The 18,135-nt window shown below is 39.1% G+C and overlaps 1 protein-coding gene and 1 pseudogene across 3 annotated transcripts in view; both read right to left on the reverse strand.

Moving 5' to 3' along the window:
* Positions 1-1,098: 1,098 nt before the first annotated feature.
* The window catches only part of ASPH (aspartate beta-hydroxylase), a 257,770-nt gene continuing 240,733 nt past the window's right edge, over positions 1,099-18,135 (reverse strand). For all 3 annotated transcript variants that reach the window (XM_089685319.1, XM_089685317.1, XM_089685318.1), the window contains 4 exons: positions 16,762-16,897; positions 15,513-15,604; positions 13,611-13,744; positions 1,099-11,221 (listed from right to left, as the gene is read on the reverse strand). In XM_089685319.1, coding sequence (XP_089541445.1) covers positions 11,071-11,221; positions 13,611-13,744; positions 15,513-15,604; positions 16,762-16,897 — 513 coding nt within the window. In that variant the 3' untranslated portion in view covers positions 1,099-11,070. The remainder of the gene's footprint in view (positions 11,222-13,610; positions 13,745-15,512; positions 15,605-16,761; positions 16,898-18,135) is intronic.
* On the reverse strand, positions 7,485-7,659 carry LOC149456186 (U2 spliceosomal RNA; annotated as a pseudogene).

The following is an 18,135-nucleotide window of genomic DNA, read 5'->3' on the forward strand; positions in this document are numbered from 1 at the left end:
TGCACAATGTTCTTCATCACTAAAATAAAATCTATGCTAGAGCATTTGTTTTTGCTTGAATTTTTATAACAAAATATACAGAATTTTTTGTGGTTGGCAATGGCTGGCCAATTTATTTTGTACTTGGTAATAGGGAAGGACAATATAAATAAATTACAAAACAAATGTACCACAGGGATTTCAGAGTTTATGCCTTTGAATGAGTCAGAGCTTCTTCTTGACCTATACAAATCTACGGGAATGCAAAAGCAGCTTGAAGCAGGTCAAATGAACCTGACAATTAACTCTGAATGTTCTTAGTGAATGAGCTCTGTGGAAGAGGGGACACCATTGAAACACGTCAATGTCCGCAGATTAAGCTTGTTGAATGTCATCTGAGCAGACCTGGGGTAAATACAGTGGTTCTGATTGAGGTCTTTCCTAGTGTTTAAAGATGAGCCTTTTATATGTTCACATTTGTAAGTATTTATTTCAGGTACTTATATAGGGCCGTCAATTTACGCAGTGCTTTACATTTATATTGTACATTCACATCAGTCCCTAACCCTAAAGGGGTGTACAATCTAAGGTCCCTAACTCACATTCATACATACACATACATACTAGGGACAATTTAGACAGGAGCCAATTAACCTAGCAGCATGTCTTTGGAGTGTGGGAGGAAACCGGAGCACCCGGAGGAAACCCACGCAGATACAGGGAGAACATGCAAACTCCAGGCAGGTGGTGCCGTGGCTGGGATTCGAACCAACGACCCTAGTACTGCCAGGTGAAAGTGCTAACCATTTAGCCACTGTGCTGCCCATACAGTACGTATAATTACCTATTTTTATTTTGAATACATAATGCTTTGGATAATGTATAGGCTGGTGTGCCTTCTTTTGTTTTTCCTATTGTGCATCTTGAACTGATGTTAAAACCAATCTGCTTTTACCCATTGATACCAGCCCAATGCCATCAACACAGGCCTACTGTGATACATTATCTCGCTTTACTAAAACAGGACAGACTCATCGCAGCATTTTCATTCTGTGGTTGACCCACAACAATTATGTAAGTATAGATTACATGCATGAAAAACAGACACACAAATCAGGGTTTATTTAGTAACAGAATTTATTTCAAAAAGAGCAAGGTCTTCTTAAAATAATTAAACAATGTGTCTACAAAGCACAAGTATGATATCAAAACATTCATTACAAAAATATCAAAAACTCTGAAACAAGTACAAAATAGGCAGCTTTATCTTGAGGTCTGAATTCTTATCAAAATCTAAACAGTGAAAAGTTGGGCATTCTCTGCTCCATCACCTCTGGTACTTGCTTTCCATGAATCTACATTTTAAATTAGGCAAATTGTTGCTCAGTTATATTTCTAACAGCCCATCTCTGTTCTCTGCCCCCATTATACACATACTCTATCCAGGTGTTGGGACAATGACATGGATCAAGCCTGTCCATTTTCTAGTACAGGTATCTCTAGGATTGAAGCACCATGCAGCAATATTCAAGTTCATAAGATAGGTTTATTCATAAATTGCATATAAAAGCTAATGGGTTTTGTGAACAATATTCTACCTTCTTAAACATGGCAGAAACACAACATAAAAAAATAATATGATAGATAACATACACATCAAATTATGGTATACCTTTTCTTTTCAAAAAAACAAACATATGTTTTTTACTATACATCTAAAATTGGTACAAACAACTGAACTCATAGCCACTGCCCAGCCTCTATAACAGGCATCACTAAATGGCAGACCGTGGACCGAATACAGACCGAGTGATAGTCCTGTCCGGTCTGCGGCCACACCACTTAGCAGCCTGAGTGGACTCCTCTCCTCCTGCCGCTGCAGCTGTTAGTAATTGGGAGGAACGGCAGGGTGGACTCCTGTTCTGTATGTACTCTGCTGCCGTGGCCATTGTCTCTGCTGCTGTTGAATTTCAGCAGGGAAGAGGGCAGGAGGAATGGAAAGGCGGACTTCTCTTCTGATTGTACCAGCTTGCCGCCACTGAACTCAGCAGGGAGGAGGGCAGAAAACACTTTTTACCAGGAAGAGTTGAGCATCTCCCACCCTCAGTGGAAACCTTCTATGCCTCCCGTTCTCCTCCCTGCTCTGAGTTCAGCAGCGGCCGTACATTCAGAAGAGGAGTCTGTCCTTCCATTCCTCCTGCCCTCCTCCGAGTTCAGCAGTGAGGGCAGCAAGCCAGTACATTCAGAAGAGGAGTCCTTCCTTTCAATCCTCCCACCCTCTTCTCTGCTGTGATTTCAACAGCAGCGGCGACGATGGCAGCAGATGAGTACATACAGAACAAGAGTCCACCCCGCCATTCCTTCCGCCCTCCCCAAAGTGTTAAGGTATGGGGAAGATTATGAAGCAGAGAGGGCTGTGATATCAGAGGGGGGATCTGTGATATGGGGGGCTGAGATTGGGGAACTGTGATATGGGGGAGCTGTGATGTGGGGGGCTGTGAGAGGGGGAAGCTGTGATATGGGGGTGCTGTTAGAGAGGGAGCTTTGATATGGAAGGCTGTGAAGTGAGGGGGAAGCTGTGATATGGGGGGCTGTGAAGTGAGAGGGGGGAGCTGTGATATGGGGGACTGAGAAGTGAGGGAGGGAGCTGTGATATGGGGGACTGAGAAGTGAAAGTGGGGAGCTATGATATGGGGGACTAAGAAGTGAGAGGGGGGAGCTGTGATATGGGGGGGCTGCAAGAGGAGGGAGCTGTGATATGGGGGGGGCTGCAAGAGGAGGGAGCTGTGATATGGGGGGGGCTGCAAGAGGAGGGAGCTGTGATATGGGGGGCTGTGTTGTGAGGAGGAGGAGCTGTGAAATGGGGGGCTATGATAGGAGGGAGTTGTAATTTGAGAGGGGGGAGCTATAATACTTAGGGGCTGTGATGTGAGGATAGCTGTGCTATGGGGGGCTGTGATGTGAGGAGAGCTGTTATATGGGGGAACTGTGATATGAGGGGCTGTGATGTGAGAGGAGGGAGCTGTGATATGAAGGGTCTGGGATGTCAGGAGAGGGGGAGCTGTGATGTGGGGGATTGTGATTGCAAGGGGGACTGTGATGTCAAGGAAAAACTGTGATGTGAAGGAGGGCTGTGATGGAAGTGGAGCTATAATGTTGGGGGGCTCTAATGTGAAAGGGAGTTGTGATGTACGGGGGGGCTGTGATGGGAAAGGGGGGACTGAGGGCATTAATGCAAAGGGGGCTGTAATGTGAAAAACCTGAGTAATAGAAGAAAAATTAGTTTTGGATCTCTGCAGAAAGAAAGAAAATGTTACCAACCGGACCTCTGTGAATTTTAATTCAGTACCCCTGCTCCATAAGATTACTGATGAAGTTTAAAGCATATGTTCAAAATAATAAATGAACATCTTTTTGCAGGTAAACAAATGTACATTTATTATTTGCTTTTTATTACGGGCCTGAAAAGAATTGCACCCATGGGTGGAACATGTAACATTTCCCAAAGGTGAACTTATCCTTTGAATCAAAATGTCTTACTTTTCTCCTGGATGCATTCCTCAATTTTCAATTCATCTTAAAAATGCCTGTACCAATTTTAGATTTATAGTACAAAAAATATATTTGCATTACTAAACTCCATATCCTAACTTTGATGTTTTTTAATAAACATTTAATAGTGTTTTTTTTTATTTTATATGTTGTTTTTCAACAATGATGGAGGGGTTAGGGTATGCCTCCCAAAAAGATATATTTATACACATTACGTTTGGAAAAAACTATCTTTTGGAGTTGAATTTTATGGTGTGGCACTTCAGTTCTAAATTTACCTAATTCAAACACAATCCAAGACAATTACAGAAATCAATTAATGTGCAGAAGTGGTCAGCCTACTATTCACATTGACTACAAGTCACACCATCATCATACTGTTGGATGACATCATTAAACCAAACATCAGGGTTCCAATACCCTTAACCCACCACTTGATGTTTTCCAGTATAGGGTGAGAAATTAAAATTTTGTAAGGTTACCCAAAAATCTCACAGGCCCTCCACCAGACAGGTTAAAATGTCTATAAGTCTTTGTCTCGTAATACTGAGACTTTGAGGCTTGACGCGGTTTGTCCTTGCTAGTTTATTTTTCCAAATTATTTGAGCCATTATTGCACTCCTATGGATAAAGGAGTTTAAACCATAAAAATGTCTTACTCGTTGAAAATTCTAAATTTGGTAACTATGCAGAATGCTACTGATTCAATTCAGCAACTAATTTTATTATGTTATGTATAAGTTCACTTTACATGGATTCCTGCATTGTTTATGAATGTGATGACAGGTGGATGGTCTTAAAGTGTACCTACTATGGCCTAACGCTTCATAGCAATGAATGGAAGTGCATATGCTATACATTACGGTGGGAGGATTTAGGTAAGATGGTCTACCAGCTAATCAATGATTTATAGCTGAATCATGATGTAAATATAAGACTGGTAAGGAGGAGGACTACTACATAAATGTACCAAAGATGCTGTTACATTTTAATAATATACAACTGTTTCTCTCAGATATACATTTATGTAACGGGTCTTGTAAGTTGTGCATTAGTATTCAAGCTGAGTCTTTATATTTTGGTTTCAACGAATAAACAAAATTGTCTTTTTTTAGGTCCCTACATTTAGTAACACGAGGGGATCCCACCGTTCACTGCCCTCTTTATAAGCAACAGCTGGACCCTGTGTGATGGCACAATTGACATCACTTGGTAGACTTGTGTTCGCATTTTGAAATACAATGCTTCTACATTTTTAGTGGCTGCACTGCTATGTGAGATATATCTGTAACTGAAAATTCTGTCCCAAGTAATGCTGAGAGGGTCTCCTGTATTACAATACAATGGAGTCCAATCTACAGGTTTTCTTATAAATCCCTTTTACAAACTATTTACGGTGGCATTATTATACACACAAAACTTCACATTATTTTAGCCCAGATATAAAATCTACTTCACATCATCACAAGCTGTGTTGTAAACATGGGCAAAACACAAATATTACCAGAAAAAAAATAAAACTCCAATCAATAAAGGGGTACTAGCAATTTACTGTATGATGTTTGTAATATAAAATTAGATTGGGTTCTGAATCTAGCTACCGGTCAGGAAAAAACAGAAAACATTGGTGGAAATTTTCATAATTCTTTCCCTCTGGGACCCATTTATTAAACGTCTTATTTGATCACCTTTGACCATTTTTATTTCTAATTCTTTTCTCTAGACTTGAAAAGTAACTTTTCTGTAAAACTGTCGCTGCATCTATTTGTCCTTATACCTTTACATTAGTATGTAGAGATGCCTTTGGCAAATGGTATATCCTGCTTTTACAGCAGGATATATAATTTGGCCTGTTAATTCCCAGAAACAAAAGGAATCTAGTCAAAAACAGTTTATTTACAAAAGTGCATTTATTGTGTGATGGCACACACATTAAAAAGCCTACACACAAAGAAAACCCCTCCAAAAAACTCTGTTCTGCATTCATTGATAATGTATTCTAGTCAAGTCATCAAACAAAAAAAGGGAGCAAAGAAAATTTTGATGTTTTTCTGAAAGTCGATTTACAAGCTTCAGTACATCTGTGATAAAATAGAACTTGACAATCCAGCCCGCACGTTTAGTGCTAAAGGATCAAAAAGTTTTCTATTTCAAAATAGAATAACACTTTTACAAAAGAAGTAAAATATAGAAAACTGTAGACATTTATTTAGGAAACAAAATATTTGTCCTGTGAATAAAGCTGAAAAAAATCACTAGAATAACTAACATGGCATCAGTACACTAATGGATACAGTAAGTTCACCTTTAGTAACATGTTACATGGTACGCCCGTACTCAGAGTGTAACATATAACATATTACTAATGCAGCAGCAGTTTAGTCCAGTAATGGGGTTGGTTTGCTAAAACTGGAGAGTACAAAATCTTGTGCAGCTCTGCATAGAAACCAATCAGCTTCCATTTTTTTTGTCAAAGCTCATTTGAACAAGCTGAAGTTGGAAGTTGATTGGCTACCAAGCATAGCTGCGACAGATTTATTAAAAAGCCTTTTAGGCACAAGAGCACATCCATCCAGGATAATTTAAAGCATCTTCCATAATCCATTTAAAACCCTTGAAAACCACATTCATGTCATCTACTCCATGGGGAAATGATAAAATGCTTAATTTTCCTTATCCCTACTTTAGACCCTTTCTCACATTTACAAAAAAATTCATGCTGAAGTATAACCTACCTTATCTACGCTTTGGAATTTGCAATGGTCAGCCAGCAACAAAGTTTTTGCACTGTATGCGTTATACAAAATGCTTACTCAACATGTACTTATATTTCTTCTTTCATTTTTTCTTGTCTATTTTATTGACTGACATTTCCTGTTGCAATAATCTATTAGGTGTTACATAAAATATCTTTATATAAAACCCCACTTATGAACTATTCGTTAGGAAGGATCATGCAGTCTGACAGCTGACATAAAATAACCTGGTGCTTGATATATATTAATTAGAAAGCACTGACATTACTGTGTGTTAGAGATCTCTCAAGCAGACATTCAATTGTCTAGGTATTAATATAGAAAATTATTTTTACAGGAGTAATTAACTTTGATTTAAAGCAAAAACATGATGAAAGGACTCTAAACTAACTACATCTGTAACAGCACTTCAAATGCTATCAAATATCAATGCAATACAGCAAAAGTAATGGCAATGTGCTTTAATAACATCTAAATTTACCTAATTAAGCAGAGAAAGCACTTAGAAAACGTTATACTAATTAGTGCTTAATTAGGCCTCATATCACTGCATGTTTGGGCTCAGAACCAGAAATGGGAATTAATCACATGCATATTAATCAGGCCAGCAGAAATATTTGTTCAGAATAGGAAAACTGCACCCTCCTGCTTAACTTTTGGCTGTTTTCTGCCCCAACTGCAAACCCATGCCTGTATTGTAGTCATAATACAATAATGGGTGCCACTTTGTTGGTTGAACTGGATGGCCTTGTGTCTTTTTTCAACCAGATTAACTATGTAACTTAAGCAAACTGATAGTATCTTACTTGTGGAATTACCCAACTAATGCCATCATATGGCTACCTAAGGGTTTCTGACCATGCCTATGCCATCATTTAAGCACCTAAGGGTTTCTGACTGTGTTTTAGATGTACAACTGTTGTTGGCTGGAATAGGGAAGAGTATGGGAGTATATTTCAAAATGTATTTTAGGTTTGGGAATATAAACACAAAAAATACTGTATCAAAACAAATTCTAATGTGTGAACCACCTCACTTGAAAAAATCATGAACAAAAAGATCTGCTAGAAAAAGCATCCCATACATATTTATAATGAGTCATTAGGATACATAAACATAAACTGTATGTCAAACATTAAACCAAAGCAATACCTAATTATATGTAAGTGGCTGCATAAGGCACAAGGATATTTAATGAAGAGCAACATGTTTACAGAGGATTGCACATCTATTTACTCATCTAACTTGGCTGTAACAGCTAAAAACATAATCAAATGCTAAACATACTATTAAGAAATGGCATGGAAACATCATGATATGTTGGAATGCTTAATATCTACACTTGATCTTAGCCAAAAGGCCGAGAAGTGATGGACTGCTTAATATCTAATACAGTAATAAGGAAAAACACTCAAAAACTGATTTCTATAAAGTTCATAAGGATAGGCACAGATATTGATGACAAAGTTTAGTGGGTTGGGGTTTAGAAGATTGTATTGTGTACATTACACCCAACCTAATATCCTTGTTTCCAATCCATCTGGTTAGTGAGACTTCCAGGTACTGTCAGTTAGGGTGCCTGTCTTTCTCTGCCTTGGGGAACACAAGCAAAGACAGAGCAAAGAAAACTGCAGCATTTACCCAGGACAAGAATTTGAAGCAAACAATGAAACATGACTGGCTGCTGTAAGATACTGTCCCATTTTTGCTCCAGCTTTCAGCCACTGTAAATCAGTCCCACAGAGGTCCACGAGAAAGCCGCTTATTCTCAGGAAGATTGGGGGACAAGTTGCAAAAGGAACAAGGAAATGAAAGCAAAAATATTTTACATGCAACTTTTACACTCTAAAGTAGACGATGTATAAAAGTTGCCATTTAAGCCGAAAAAGGTTAAAAAATGTGAAACTTTTTATTTCACATGCATCCTTAATGCCAACTTGGTTTCATCATTTAAAGGCAATTATATTAACTGTAGTCAAAAGTAGCATCAGGTGGTTGTGTGAATGACTATGAGGTAGCTTTAGGTCAGTCCAGGTATTAAATGCGCTGATAATCCACTGACCCTGGTATGGCTTATAATCACTTCTCAGAATTCTCTGTAGCTGGGAGAATGGATGAATTTCAATTTACATTTTAAAGAAAATGAAGAGCAAAAAACTGCAGAAATGTAAAGGACAATGATAAAACTCTGTCAAATATTCTGCTGTACTTTCACAATTGTAAAAAGACATTTTCCTAATTGTCATAGATATTTATGTCAGTATATGAACTTTCAAGGTAAGGGCCATATAGCAAAGGTGCAGGAAAATATGGCTAGAAGTTTACCTGCCTAAACACGGTGGTCTTGATGTAACTTAAAGAAGTCTCGCTAAAAGATGAAAATGCTTGTTAAACCTTTCCAGGGGAATCGGTGCACATTGTACTGGGTCTCATTCAAAATTGTGCAGGGGTTCCTGAGCATCTCCCCCTTTCTGAAACTCCTATTTGGCAATGCTGAATGAAGGCAACAGAGCTCTGACTGACAGTGCAGAGGAGAGGGGTGTACACAGAGCCTGCACAACCCCACCCCTTTGCCCCCTAAAAGCTGCCAGACAACAAGGGGAAATCTGCAGTGTAATAGTAAAGCTGTATGCCTCTACTTCAATCCTAGATTGTAAGCTCGAAAGAGCAGGGCCCTTGACCCCCTCGTGTATTGTATTGTTACTGTTTGTCTCATGTACAGTCCCCCACTATAATGTACAGCGCTGAGCAAACCTTTTAGCGCTATATAAATACTGTATAATAATAATATTGTTTTAACTGCAAAGAAAGCTAATGATTACAGACCAAAGTGCCTACCCACAAGCTGCAACCTGTTTTGGATCAGAGGAAACAGTACAGATTTAGTCCTCATGCACACTTGATGTTTTTGGCTGTTGACGTTTTTTTCTACAGCTAGTAAACCCCCCAGCATGTTATCCTATGTGCCCACGCACACATAGACTGTAATCAACGTTTTTTGGCTGGGACGTTTTTTGGATGGAATAAAAAACCCAGTACTAGTGGGTTTTTAGTGGAGTTTTTTAGCTGTAAAAAAGCTCTAACGTTGAAAAACGCAGTAAAACACTGCAAACTGGCATTTTTGGACTTTTTTTGACCCCCCCCCCCCTCCAATTTTTTTTTTTTTTTGGTAAAAAAAAATGCTAAAAATGCAAACACGAAAAACTCCGCTAAACGCTAATGCAAAACCACAAAAAAAGCTGAAAAACTCATGTTTTTAACATGATTTTACACAGCTAACATTACCAGTGTTATCAAAACGTCCCATGTGCATGAGGACTCTGAATTACCACACCGGAGAGCAGAGCAGTAATTCGCAAAAACACAAGCCCACAATAACCTACACCAGTTATTACAGTAGACTAGACTAGTGAAGTAGCTGGTGTGGATTGTTGCGGGCTAGTGTCTTTGTGAAGAGCACAAAGTTGCTAAAAGTTACAGCTGTACTGTTTCTTCTCCAATCTAAAAGGGGTCAAGGTTAGCAGATTCTTTGGTCTGTAATCTTTCTTTGCAGTAAAAAGGAAGACTGAAGTAGAGGCACAGGGTTTTATTATCAGAGAGCAGCGCTTCAGACTTCCCCTTTTCTTTTGGCAGCTTTCAGAGAAGGGAATGGGTTTGTGTGGGATCTGTGTACACTGTAGGGCGGTGGCTCAATGCTGGCTGTAACACCCCAGAGGAATGCCCATAATTTGGGCTTTAGCTTGGGGTGCAGCTACAGCCAGCACTAAAAAATGCCATTTTATTTGAAAGTCCCTGCATAGATTTAAATGGGATCATATGTGATGTGCACAAACTTTTTCATCTTCTGGCATGATCTCTTCTTTAAAGATTATAGTGTATTGCAGGTCACTAAATCTATTTCCGCAACAGTGTAGAACACCAGTTCTTTCAAAAGGAATGAAGGAATTATGGAGTACATACTGTATGTCTAGTGAATTATTTTATTAGAATTATAATACGTGCAGCTAGGGAAGTGTATGTGCTAAATAAGAGCAAGGGGGATAAAATGTAGGCTCAAAGTGGCAACTTACACAATGGCTGACTCTATTGTGTAAAAGAGACACAAGCATTTTTTTTGCAATTGAGCCACAATTTCTCAATGGAAAATTTCAATATTACTTACTACAAAATGTAGAAAACCAAACTTAGATACCACACGTGGCCTGAAGCCCAATGGGCTAGAAAAGAAGGCCATAGCAAGGGTGGAGAAAAATCCAGCAAGGTGATCTTCAGATAGATTTCCATCCAGCCAGCAGGCACTTTAACAGCATTCACCCAACACCAATAGAACCGCTTTCGCGCCCATCTAGTGAAAATATACAGTTCAGTTCCAGGTTTATTCAAATAAACAAAGTAGCAGCTGTACAACCAGGACTTTCTTCATATTTAACCCATATAGTACAATTTGTTCAGTATATAAAAATGTTTGCTCAGTACATAGTGATGTTTGAAAGAGAATACAGTGCTGATAGTTCAGTACATTGAGGCAGGTTTTAAAAAAGTATTACAGAACAATTAATAGTGGTTTACCTTTTTCAGAATAGTAGTATAAGTGAACATAAATTCAAAGAAACTGTACTATAAACCATCACCAACAGAAATCTGGCACAAAAATGATGTTGTATATACAAGAAATATCAGGAATACCCACACTGTACATGTGTAACAGTGATATCAGGGTGTGTTTAGTGCTTTACAAATTTCCTTCATCTGATTATGCTCTTTAAATCCATTCACATCACATTTAAATGGCAGGCAGAGTCTTCCTTTGATGTTGTGTAAGCTCTGGGTGCCAAACGTCCACAATAAATATTAACCGATAGGAGTCCGCTTCTTGCCACACCTCATGTTCGAAAGAGTCGTCAAAAATCAGCACATTCCCTTCTGCCCAACTCCTGTAAAATAACAATATCATATGAAAACATTTCCTTAAAGCTTGCTCAACCCATATGCTGTAGGAAAAACCAGAGCTGATTTCATTGTGTATGGTTTCTTCTACACCTCGTAGACACACAGTGTGTTGGTTGCCCTCAAATCATTGGATTCAGGTGTTCCAATCACCTCCATTTATAATATGAAGCACATGGCATGCAGACTGCTTCTACAAACATTTGTGAAAGAATGGATCGCTCTCATAAGCTCAGTGAATTCAAGCGTGGTACAGTGATAGGTTGCCACCTGTGCAATAAGTCTATCCGTGAAATTTCCTTGCTACTAAATATTCCATGGTCAGCTGTTAGTGGTATTAAAACAAACTAGGAACAGCAACTCAGCCACGAAGTTGTAGGTCACATAAAATGACAGAGCGGGGCCAGCGCATGCTGAAGTGCACAGTGCGCAGAAGTCGCCAACTGTCTGCAGAGTCAATAGCTAAAGACCTCCAAACTTCATGTGGCCTTCAGATTAGCACAACAACAATGCGTAGAGAGCTTCATGGAATGGGTTTCCGTAGCCGAGCAGCTGCATCCAAGCCTCACATCACAGAGTGCAATGCAAAGTGTCGGATGCAGTGGTGTAAACCACGCTGCCACTGGACTCTAGAGCAGTGGAGACGTGTTCTCTGGAGTGATGAATCACGCTTCTCTGTCTGGCAATCAAATGGACGTGTCTGGGTTTGGCGGTTGCCAGGAGAACGGTACTTGCCTGACTGCATTGTGCCAAGTATAAAGTTTGGTGGCGGGGGGATTACTGTTGTTTTTCAGGGGTTGGGCTTGGCCCCTTAGTTAAAGTGAGAGGAACTGCTAAGGTGTTAGTGTGTGTGTGCGTTATATATACACACACACACACACATATATATATATATATATATATATATATATATATATATACTGTGTAAATGCATGCAGGAGTCTCTAACTCAAGCAATCAATTAGCATGCTGTGATGACAACTTATTTAAAGTGTTAAAATTACACTTGTGGGACTGCCCTTAGGATGGAGGTTTAAATGCTATGGTGACCATAAAAATTACAGAATGTTCCATTTATAAAGTAAGAATCTCTATGTGTGTTGGATATCCTCCTTGTGGCACTGAGAAGCAATAATTACTATATCAAGTATGAGTAATGCTAGCTATCTATCTAGATCTATCTACCAAGTGGTAGAAAATTGCCCTTTTTTTTGCTGGCATAAAAAAACAAATTCTGCAACCGTCACATACAGTATTCTGCTTAAAACTGAAAAAAAACCTAAACAAAAACTACTATATATATATATATATATATATATATATATATATGCCTGAAATAAAAAAAAACAAAGCAGCAGGAAGTTTACTATTGCAATACCACAAAACTAAAAGATTAGATGATAGCATGGAAGGAATCAGAAATATTTAGATATGCTATTGAATGGCAAGACATCTCACCATTCTACGGGTCAGTGTATGCTAATAAAAAAATATATACTTTTTCTCGAAGTGAAAAAATATGGGAAAAGTTTAAAAAAGTACACACAAGGGAAAAAATAAAAGCACTGCAGCGAATTCAATGCAATGTTGCACTAATGTTAAGACAATTCTCCTTTCTTTCCAAAATGACCTATTAAATTAATTCTTTTTTTTTTTCATATGTATCACCATACTTGTAGACTAGATCAGAGGTGCTCAGCCATTTTTATGCTGCAATTCTAAGTATTATTGGGACCAAGAACTGTCAGTTTGCCTTTGATTTAGGAATTCCTGCTGAATAAAAAACAATCTACAAGTGTCACCATAGGGGCTTGATTTACTAAAGGCAAATAGACTGTGCACTTTGCAATTGCAGTTGCTCCAGAGCTTAGTAACTGGGAAAGCTCTGCTGACTTTCATCATCCAATCATGTGCAAGCAAAAATATTGTTTTTTTTTTCCTTGCATGTGATTGGGTATTCTTTGCAAATTTAAGTATAATTTACTTCGCTCTGGAGCAGAATACAGGGTCCTGGGTTTAGTAACACTTTAAGGAACTTGGAGAGATCCTGAAACTGTGTGTTGTTCTGTGACATGCATATTTGAACAGATACAATACAGGGACCCCAAAATGGACTGGGGAGCTTTTGGAGTCTTGATACACTAAACTAAAAGCAGCAATTAAATGCTATTCAATGAGAATAATTTAGGATGTCTATTCCCAAGCTCCATGATGGCTGCATCATCTATCACAGCTCGGTTCTTCATGCTAAATTCTTTTTGTAATGACCTATTCTTAACTGACAATACAACATAGTTTTTCAGGAAGTTTAAAAATAGAAAGATCAAACTTAGAACTACAAATATAAGGCATGTGAATATAACATTATACTCTTACCTAGTATCATTGGCACATCTTATTTTACAACCGGTCTTTGGTATAACCAGTCCTAAGTGCATTCGCAGTCTGCAGTTTGTTGGTCCTGTATGGGGCCACACATGAGTTCCAGGGTGCATGACAGAATATTTTATCTAAGCACAAAGACAAAAGTTTAAGAAATGTCATGTCATGAATACTACCAATGACCCCTTCGCTAGGACACAGCACTCTGTGCTTCTAATGTGATGATCAGATCTCTATATACACTCACCAGCCACTTTATCAGGTACACCTTGCTAGTATCGGGTTGGATCCCCTTTTGTCTTCAGAACTTTCTTAATTCTTCATGGCATAGATTCAACAAGGTGTTGGAAACATTCCTCTGAGATTTTGGTCCATATTGACATGATAGCATCATGCTGTTGCTGCTGATTTGTCAGCTGCACAACCATGATGCAAATCTCCCATTCCACCACATCCCAAAGGTGCTCTGTTGAATTGAGATCTGGTGACTGTGGAGATCATTGGAGTACAGTGAAGTCATTGCCATGTTCAAGAAACCAGTTTGAGATGATTTAAGCTTTGTGACATGGTGCATTATCCTGCTGGAAGTAGCCATCAGAAGATAGGTTAACTGCAGTCATAAATGGATGACCATGGTCAGCAACAATACTCAGGTAGTCCATAGCATTTAAACAATGCTCAGTTGGTACTAAGGGGTCCAAAGTGTGCCAAGAAAATATCCCCTACACCATTACACCACCAGCCTGAACAGTTCATACAAAATCTCCTAGATTGTAAGCTCTAACGAGCAGGGCCCTCTGTTTCCTCTTGTACCAAATTGTATTGTAACTGTAATGTCTACCTCATTTTGTAAAGCGCTGTGCAAACTGTTGGCGCTATATATATCCTGTATAATAATACAAAGCAGGATAGATTGATGCTTTCATGTTATTTACGCCAAATTCTGACCCTACCATACCTGGGCCTATGCAAATTGTAGCCTCCATTTCCTGTTCTTAGCTGACAGGCGTGGCACCCAGTGTGGTCTTCTGCTGCTGTAGCCCATCTGCTTCAAGGTTCGACATGTTGTGCATTCAGAGATGGTATTCTGCATACCTTGTTTGTAACGAATGGTTATTTGAGTTACTGTTGCCTTTCTATCATCTCGAACCAGTCTGTTCATTCTCCTCTGACATCAACAAAGCATTTTTGTCCACACAACTGTCGCTCACTGGATATTTTCTCTTTTTCGAACCATTCTCTGTGAACCCTAGAGATAGTTGTGCATGAAAATCCCAGTCGTTTTTTAAATACTCAGACCAGCTCGTTTGGCACCAACAACCATGCCACGTTCAAAGCCACTTAAATCCCCTTTCTTACCCATTCTGATGCTCGGTTTGAACTTTTGAACAGCAAGTTGTCTTCACCACGTCTAGATGCTTAAATGCATTGAGTTGCTGTCATGTGATTGGCTGATTAGCAATTTGTGCTACCAAGCAATTGAACAGGTGTACCTAATAAAGTGGCTGGTGTGTGTATAATTGCAATCGATGCTCTGCAGTGCCCGTCATTACTAAATGCTTGAGCGGAATAGAAATGTGATCTGAACCAAGCATTTTGTTGCAAAATATAGCAGTGTACTCAACAAGTGCTACTCTATATGTTCTCTTAGCTCAAAACATGCATATTAAAATACAGTGGCAGTGCTAACACTCAATAAAATCTGGACTCCAGAAGTTAGCATGCCATTACTTTGGGATCTTGGTAGTTAATTATACAATTATGATAGGGCATATCAAATGATGTGGTTTCTACTACAATGTATTGAAATCTTGGATCATTAGAGACCCCCATACACCCCAGCCGGGCCTTTACCCACATTTGTTGGGCTTAGAGAAAAAGACTGATGAACTGTACCTGCCCCCTGCGGCATCCAATGGATTCAGGAAATCTTTCTAATAAAGCACATGTCCTAGGTGCAGCGGTACAGGACTTTTCATTTTTCCGACCTAAAGAAAAGACAAACATTCATGGAACGAAAGACTCTGTTTATAACTCCACTTGTCTCACATCATTCAGACCTTGTTCATTTCAATTCAGCAGCATTCAGAATGACATGAACAAATGTCTAACTTCAGGTAGGTCAGGTTCAAAATCCATCTTGCTTCATTAATATTTTTCAAAATGACATCTAATTAACAAATGTTTATCAAACAGGCTGTCATGTGCTGCCTGTGTCCGTCAGCACACATGGTCATAAAACTACCACCTTCATTACCCCTATTTGTTGTCTAAAAATCTGGGTTAGGTACTGAACTTCTACACACTTTAGTCATAGGTTTGTGTAGCCAATCTAATAAATTGCATGGCCATTTTTTGTCAGTGGGTGAATGGAAAATGTAAAGGAAACCTGCATGGAAACCAAGTAAATCTGACGCATCTGAAATCTGAAAGCGAATCTTTCAGGTGGATAAAGTTATCTAAATGGCTAAAGATTCTACTCTGTACATATTTCTTTTTATTCTGGGAGCCCCAGAGACTGTATAAAATGGAAGCTACCAGGAGATCCAAGTCTCCCATCGCCCGCATCTGTATTTAGCAACATAAAAATGTCCAAGAGAGTCAAGAGTGTTGCACAGTGCTAATCTTCCAGCTGAGATATTGATATTTACACGGTGCCCTGGGCTTGGGCACTCCTGGGGTGCTCTGGAGACTAAAATTTAGTATATGCAGCCACCTTTAAGTGCCTGCTTTTAGGTTTAATAAATGTATCCAAATTACAGGTAGACAGTCTTGCATTGAACACCCTCTTTGAACTCCCTCCGGTAAGATCTCAAATCTGAAGTTCCTGGCTGTGCTCTCACACTGCAGACCAAGAAGTCTCTTTCCTACCTCGTGCCTTTGTTTTTTTCCAAATAATGAAAAATATGTAGATCCAGCGGTAATAGTAAGGCAAAGAAGGTGGGTGTTTTAGGGAACTCAAGTGGAGATACAGTATAATATCTCTAGAAAATCCAAAAGCTGTGGGTTATCAAGTATGATAGCATCCACTAAGTACAGATATGTTGGTTTTGAATTTACCTAACATTATCACATATGCATAAAAATCTATTTCATTTTTTTTTTTTTTAAATCAATTTCATTAGCATTTTTCTTTCCTACTTACCTTGCTGCCACAATGTATATTGGCTCCAGTCTCCCTTTTCCCTCAGATTTTCATCTTCAGGCAGAAATAGGCCTTTAGCTTCATCCAGCACAGCAAGCCCCTCGTCACGAATTATCTTCCAGTTGGCTTCCAAAGTCTGGACAAAGAAAGAGCCCAGGATCATTAATGCATAAGACGGCTCACTGTTGATCACTATTTCACAAAATTAATAAGCATGCTGCTTCTTACTGCATAACAACTCTGCACGCTGGAATCATTATCTCAAAATAAAACGTGCCTAGAATCTATATGCCTTCATAGGCTTTTCAACAGGAAATTGTTCTTGCTCTTTGACTTCAAACAATACGTTAGCCATTATGTTTCTCTAAACAAGGCAACGCAGTGGTAGCACCTATCAAAACCAGATAACTAGCTTGGTATAATAAAACAATAGACATCAGGGTGTCTGCTGTGCTTTTAGATTTGTTCATTGGTATTCATAAAAGCATCATCTAAAGAGACATGCTATCATTTTAACTGCCTGGAAATATTATAATTGCTGGATGTCAAGGGAAGAAACATGGAGAACCCATTTACACTGCATTTTCTTATGGGAGAGGGACAACGCACAAAAAAGTATCAGCCACTTATAATTAGCACAGCCAGTCATATATATTTATTTTTCTCTATACAAATGTGACCAATCAATTCAACTGAATTTAGTGGCAGCACAGGAACACAAGTTACAACGTGAAAATGTTTAGGGAGCTGTGCTCTAAATTTGATAGGCCAACAAGCAACAACTCAGAAATCAGCATTATTTGATTTGACTGGATCCCTGTGAGCCCCTGGTTCACATCTGCAAGTTATGTTGTGCTTTCAAGTGCATGTTATATTTGTATATATTTTGTAAGAAATCATTGAACTCTATATGTAAGATACATTTCTGCAACACAAACAGGACAATTTAACTGCAATGTGCAGATTTCGAGCCCTAACCTGGTCTTTGGTTGCTATTGTTATTAAAGGTCATTGCCAGGGGCGGACTGACCATTTGGAAACTCGGGCACTGCCCGAGGGCCCGGGGTAGTAGGGGCCCCATGAGATGCCCCTGGTACCTTTTTCATAGGCTTTTTTGAGTTTGGGCAAGGACACAGGGACCCCATGATCCCCTATTGCCCGGGGGCCCCATGAGTTGTCTGTTCGCCCCTGGTCATTGCTATTTCACGATCATAATTATCAAGCACACCTCCCCTCAATGACCAAAAAGAACTTCCTTTTTACATCAGATGGGATATTAACCTAGGAACTTTACAGACTCTTGTAACCCATCTGAAAGTAAGAAGAGGGCTGTACCACCTACTAGGGCACTTATAATGCTGGTGAAGGATGGAA

Source organism: Staurois parvus, unplaced genomic scaffold (genome assembly GCF_062004578.1).
Source record: "Staurois parvus isolate SC_StPar_1 unplaced genomic scaffold, SC_StPar_1.0 ptg000371l, whole genome shotgun sequence".
In the NCBI taxonomy this organism is placed as follows: domain Eukaryota; kingdom Metazoa; phylum Chordata; class Amphibia; order Anura; family Ranidae; genus Staurois; species Staurois parvus.